Raw genomic sequence first — 6,350 nt, 5'->3', positions numbered from 1 at the left:
GTTTTCTCTCTCTCTCTCCACATGGTGTGGGCATGAACTCAGAACCCTCACCTTCCCCCTTTCCCCACTCCCACCCGAAAGGCACGAGAGACTGCCCTCCTCAACTGTTCTAAATTGGGAGGGCTCTAGTAAAGCGGGCGTGAGACGGGGCCTCGTCGTGCGTTGTCCCGAAATAAGGATACCGACCATGTCGCGGGGTCTTCTGATCCCCAAAATCTTTTGAGTATTAAAAAAAATTTTCACCACCACCGCCACTATCAAGAAACCCGATGCCATAAACGCCAGCGTAGCTTCCGCGCTGAATGAACAGGCAGCAAAGCCGCAACATTCGTGGTGAACGTGCTTTGGATGTGCCTGCGTTGTTCGCCGCTCACCGCGTGATTCCAGCATCCCCGCACGTCCCCACTTCGCCCGAACGAGACGAGCGGGGGCACAACCGTCGCGCGCTATCTGTTGGGGCAGTGGCGTACATTGCGATGAGGAGATTATTGTGGGCGCCGTCTGATGGCGCTACGTGCGCGCCAAGCGAGGATGTAGCGGTCTTCTGCTTTATTTCTTGAGGATTGCTATACCTTCGATATCTGCGGCGACGAAAATCTAAAAAAAAAGAAGCGAATAATATAGCTACTTTATTATGAAGGAGGGACGCATTTCTAAGCTAGAAAGTACGTGCAACAGTGTTCTGAAAACGCTTCAGGCCATCAGATTTTTTTATCGTTGTGGCAAGCTCCAACAGCTTGCTTCGCAACAAAGCCATTTGTTCAAGTTTGGGAGTAAGCTAATTAAGTTTCGGAAGCAACCGAACATGCTAATTTCGCCCCTGCACACACAGCTTGACCAGCGTATCGAGTCCGTGCATGCACCTACAGCTGTAGCATCTTTCTGTAATCAAGCCGCCGCGGTGGCTCAGTGCTTATCTGAAAAAAAAAGCTGCGTCTTTGCTTACAACATTTTGAATTATATGTGCATGTCTACTTTCCTCTTGTTAATGTCGACTGACTGCGTCATAAGCAGAACGCGGTTTCAACGAATTGTGGCGAAAATCAACCGACGCCGGGCTCTGAAACGGTGACGTTGAAAACCGCGGATGCGCATTGCACGTTACAGTAAAGGAATCAAATTACGCAGCTGGTCGAGGGTCTTGTGTGATTATACTGCAATGCACGAAGCTCCTGGCGTCGGCGCGAACGAAAGTTCGCACTGTCACAGAAGTTTGTCAACACACGTGCGCACTCACCGCAAAATAACCGCTCGCTACCCTACCACATGAATTCGCGTCCACCTGGGAATAAAATAGCCATGATAATGCGTGATGCTTGAACTGGTGCTTTAAAACGAACATTAAAACGACAACAGCACACAGTCACGGTTAGACTTTCCAACCCACTTTTGAGTGCCGATTATTGCGATCATCAGCGCCAGACTTCAAGCGAAGCTGAGGACGCGGTAGGAGTAAGCTGGCGCTTATTGAAAGCACCTACATTTGGTCAAAGATCAGCTGTGAAAACAACGCAGCAGCTGAAGCTTGCCTGTTGAAACTCCACTCTCAAGAAGAAAGTACGCATAGCAAACGATGCACCAGCTCGATGAGCTCGACTATAGTGCCAGTATATTCTAGGCACTATAGCTCGACCGAGCCAAGATGGAAACCGGAAGTTGTGGGCGCGGTGTTGCCAGACCGCGAAGCAATTTCGCATATCGTCTATTGCACTCTGTTAAACTGCAGCGCATGGTCATACATCAATCGCTGACCTGCGACCAGTGGTCGGTTTCGGTTCTGCTTCTCCATCCTTCTTGGCTTCAGTATCAGTGGCTCGACATAGCCTTGCTTACTTGAACGTATCTAGGTGGTGTTCCTTGACAGCGGTGGTTTGAGTCAGAGAATCGAGCTGAGCAAGGTCAGCCCATCTCGACGACTCTCTGTTTACATGAACTCTATACGAACGGGTCAGCTATCGCGGCGCGCATCGGCTCCGCGCTTCTGTTCTTTGCTGCAGAAAAAATATATTCCAGAAGCGTGAATAGGGTTAGTGAGTGAGTGAGAACTTTATTGTATCTTTCAAGGGATTCGCGGTTGTGAAGTCTCCGTCGTCTTCTCTGGCGCTGGCGACTTGAGGCTTCTCGTCAGCAAGGGTGGGTCCCTATTTCAAGGCTCCACTGAGTCGTGCTGCATCAGTCGCGTGCTGCACTAAGGCCCTTTGGGTCGCGAGCTCGCCGCTGGTGAGCCGACTCTCCCATTGCTCCGTACTCGGGTGTTCGTGTTGGTGGAATGCTTTGTTGCGTTCGCATTCCGACGTGATATGATAAAGTGTAGGTGTGGCATCGCACCAAGGGCAGGTGCCTCTGTATTGTGTCGGGAACATCTTATTAAGTATGTGTAGGTTAGAAAAGGAGTTGGTCTGTAATCTGCGCCAGCCGGTCGCTTCCTCCTTTGTTAGGGCTTTGTGTGGTGGTGGATATCTAATTCTAGCTCCCCTATGCAAGTGCAAGGTCTCTGCGTATCCCCCCTCGCAAGCCTGTAGGCGGAGCTGCGGAGCATTTGACTGCCCTGCTCGGAATGCGTTACCTCGAGCTAGGCTGTCTGCCCTTTCGTTCCCCACTATGCCCGCGTGACCCGGGATCCAGATTAGGTTATGCCTGGGTTTCTCCTCGGCGGAGGTTACGCCGCTGAGTATTTTAAGGGCTGTTCTGCTGATCCTGCCCCTCGTGTAGTTCCTACACGTCTCCTTCGAGTTCGTCAGTATGTTGAGAGATCGGCCCGTTCTGTAGCCTTCTGCTGCCGCCAGCGCAACGGCAATCTCTTCGGCCTCCGCTGTGCCGGCGACCTTTGCCGTGGCACACGTGATCATGTTTCCTTCCTTGTTTACCACTACCGTCGCGGCTACGCGTTCTCTCTCGCGCGGATATACGGCAGCGTCTGTGTGTACGGTGTTGTCTAACTGGGCTAGCGTTCTCTCCACGTACTCGGCCCTCGCTTTTCGTCTCTTTTCGTGAAGATTGGGGTCCATGTTTTTCGGCAATGGTCCTACGTTAATGGTTTTCCTAAGGTGGTCCGGTACGTCCGCGTATCTGTCTACCAGTCCGCTCGTGTCCCTACCCAACCTACATAGCACCGCTCGTCCCGTGGGGGTGCCTCTGAGTCTCGTGGTTTGCGTTTCCAGCAGAGCTTCGGCGAGCTCGCTGAAGGTATTGCTGATGCCTAGCTGGAGCAACTTTTCGTTCGACGTGTACTTGGGTAGGTGCAGAGCAGTCCTGTACGCCTTCCTGAGAATGATGTCGGCTTGCTCTCTTTCCGCCTTGGTCGTCGCGTGGTACGGCAGGGAGTACGTGACTCGGCTGACAATTAGTCTGTTAACTAGCTTGAGAGTGTCTTCTTCTCTCATTCCATATCTCTTTTGGGAGACTGTGTTGATCATACGGCCCACCTGCTCTGCCGCCTTACTCAGCAGGCTGATGGTGTGGCTGCATTTCCGGCTTCCTTGCAACCACATGCCCAGGATCCTTGTCATGTTCTTTTCCGCGATGTTGTGTCCCTCGAGAACGACCTCCAATGTCGCTTGGGTGGGATGCTTGCCGACCCTGAGGAGTTCCGACTTCTCCGTCGAGCATCTTAGGCCCCTCTATCTGGTGTAAGTTTCTACGCAAGTTGCCGCTTCCTGTAGTTTTTCTTGCTTCTCCCCGAGTGATCCTTGGGTGACCCATATCGTGATGTCGTCGGCGTACATCGCGTGTTGGATGCCCTGGATCTCCTTGAGCCGTCTTGAAAGTCCAATCATTGCCACGTTGAAGAGGATGGGGTTAGACATAATTTGCAGATGGGGCTGCGAGTCACCCCACCCCTTGCGATTGAGATGAAGACTCGAGTCCACGACCGGGTTCGGAGGTTCACGGTCGGGGCTCCCGCAGGCAGAGGTGTCGCGGGCTCTCGGCATGACTGCTACTTGCCGGGCACGCGACGTGCCGTTGCGAGCAGCGTAACAACGACTGACAGCAGCTCGCCGCCTGCGCCCTACCGATGTCAACGACAGGCCGCACGCGGCGCGTCGCACTGACAAGGGGCAGAATGCGAGCGCGCAGAGCGCCAGCGTCATAATGACGTGGGGGCGCGTTTCTCGGGGCGGGCCTGTCAGCTCGGATGCCGGCCGCCGGCGTCAGAAAAACACGCTAGTATTATTTGTTCACGCTCATAACAAGCACTGGAATAGATGAATGCCAAAAATTAATCATTTTTGAGGATCGCTGGCTGATGCCGAGTTGCTGGCAGTATTTAATTCGACGATACAAGCAAATTTCATCCCATGACCGCTTTATTCACTGCCAGATCACCGCTCGCATAGCTGGCATTTGCTAACTCCGCTGGCGTCGCGGAAATCGAGCATATCTTTATTTTATTATGGGACAGGTTCACAGTTAAAGGGGTGACGAGAGTAGTACCTTTTAGAGCGCTGACCAGTTCCGAAGCTCCCTTAGCTGTGGTATCGATAGTATCGATGCAAAACCAGGTAGGCTTAGCGACGACCAGGGCCGCCGGCAAGCCTCGCAGTTCATCGCCCGGCGCGTCCGCAGGCGGCGTCGTTGCCGAAAGCTCGGCATGCTGCCACTGCTCGAATATAACAGGCAGCCTTTCTGATAGCATGGCTGTTTTGTCTTTTCTTGTGCGAATGTGAAATACAGCGAGTCTGCAGGCCGGCCGGCAAACCTGGATCCCGTCCGCTGGCGTCATAAAAATGAGCTAAAGATTTTTCTTCACGTAAATAATGAACTGTGGGAGCAAGAAGTGTGGAAAATAGATCATTTTTGACGATCGTTGAACAATGCCGAGTTGCTGGTAGAAGCAGCAACTGTAATACGAGCAAATTTCTTGCCACAACCGCCGCTCAGCTGCCGCTGCCCGGCCGTTGCGGTCCGGCTTGAGCGCCTGACGTCCGCTATACAGGGTGTTTCACCTAAGACTTTCTGCAATTTTTAAAAATAAGCTATTTGAATTAGATGCGCGCTTTTTCTGGCATAGCATTGTCAGTGGTGTAGTACATCATAATGCAGCTAAGACGTGCTAACTAGCAGGCTTGTTAACCAATATTTAATAGTTAACTTTTAAACTATTACCGTTGGGCTCCTTAATTATTGAGAGGCATGTAGCCCACCGTAAGTAATGTCCATGTCCGTTTTTAGAATTTCGAGAACGCGATTATCCTCGGCGCTGTGGCCCAACAAATTTCGCCTGCATCGCGCAAAAATACATGCGGTTTGAGAAGCTTGCAGGCAAAGCAACCTCTCCAGTGAACCTAACTCATCGAGATAGCCAAAATTTGTTGGGCCACAGCGCCGAGGATAATCGCGTTCTCAAAATTCTAAAAACGGATATGGACATTACTTACGGTGGGCTACAGGCCTCTCAATAATTAAGGAGCCCAACGGTAATAGTTTAAAAGTTAACTATTAAATATAGGTTAACAAGCCTGCTAGTTAGCACGTCTTAGCTGCATTATGATGTACTACACCACTGACAATGCTATGCCAGAAAAAGCGCGCATCTAATTCAAATAGCTTATTTTGAAAAATTGCAGAAAGTCTCAGGTGAAACACCCTGTATAGCTCCGCTGCCGAGCGCACCGCAACAATGACCATATTTTTTGTTGCGAGACGATGCTGTTGACAGTAAAGCGATGCCAAAAGCAGGCATTTTATTATGACCCAGGCTACTTCCGAAGCGCTGTCCACCGCAGCTTCGATGCGAAACAGGCCTAGCGACGACGACCAGGGCAGCCAGAGAGCAGTGCAGTTCGTCACCCCGCGCGCCCGCGTCCAGCGCCGTTGCCGAAAGCGCGCTACGTGGGCAGGCATGCTTTGTCGCCGCCCGAGTACAGCCGGCAGTCTTTCTGATAACATCGCTATTTTGTCTTTTCTGGTGCGAACTTCAGTAGCCAAGCAGCGCGCAGGCGCTGGTGTGCGGTGGAAAACCCGGATGTGGGCCGGGCATGAGTCTAGCGGCGCAAAGATGCTTGCCGCTCCGTGTGCCTGCTTGCGGCGGCAGTTCGCAAGCGGCGACTGGTGCGGCGCGCCGGCCAAGTTTTCGCACATGTGTCAGCTTGACAGCTAGCAGACTCCATTCTGAGCAGACGACGGTGCCACATTCGAATCAATATGCGTGCTGTAACCTCGGTCAACTATGGCTAAACAGGCCTCACTAAGCCGCCATGTTGTGTTGACGACAGAAGCCTCTGATTGGCTTCTTAAAATGAAGTTTGCTGTGAGGTGAGGGGGACACGCGCTGGGAAACCGAAATTTAGTTTTTGTCGCTATTCAGTCAACCCAGACGATGAAACGAACCAAGGTATACTATAGAATGA

General features: G+C 52.0%; 1 protein-coding gene across 1 annotated transcript; it reads right to left on the bottom strand.

Moving 5' to 3' along the window:
- Nucleotides 1-370: 370 nt before the first annotated feature.
- LOC149367293 (uncharacterized) lies at nucleotides 371-3,383 on the bottom strand. The gene is made up of 2 exons (XM_089573529.1): nucleotides 2,342-3,383; nucleotides 371-450 (listed from the first exon to the last, which is right to left on the bottom strand). Exons 1-2 carry the CDS (start codon nucleotides 3,381-3,383, stop codon nucleotides 371-373), a joined length of 1,122 nt encoding a protein of 373 aa, XP_089429655.1.
- Nucleotides 3,384-6,350: the final 2,967 nt, after the last annotated feature.

Source organism: Amblyomma mixtum, chromosome 1 (assembly GCF_055824585.1).
Source record: "Amblyomma mixtum isolate Tamu chromosome 1, ASM5582458v1, whole genome shotgun sequence".
NCBI classification, from domain to species: domain Eukaryota; kingdom Metazoa; phylum Arthropoda; class Arachnida; order Ixodida; family Ixodidae; genus Amblyomma; species Amblyomma mixtum.
Note: the sequence above shows the minus strand (reverse complement) of the source record. Positions and strands in the feature narration are given on the sequence as shown.

Excerpts from the sequence above, each read along its gene's own strand:
- LOC149367293 (XM_089573529.1), bottom strand. The coding sequence starts at position 3,383 with ATGAGAGAAGAAGACACTCTCAAGCTAGTTAACAGACTAATTGTCAGC. Across the intron at positions 451-2,341 it reads GTTCCCGACACAATACAGAG|ATAGCGCGCGACGGTTGTGC; the intron begins GCACCTGCCCTT and ends CTGCCCCAACAG.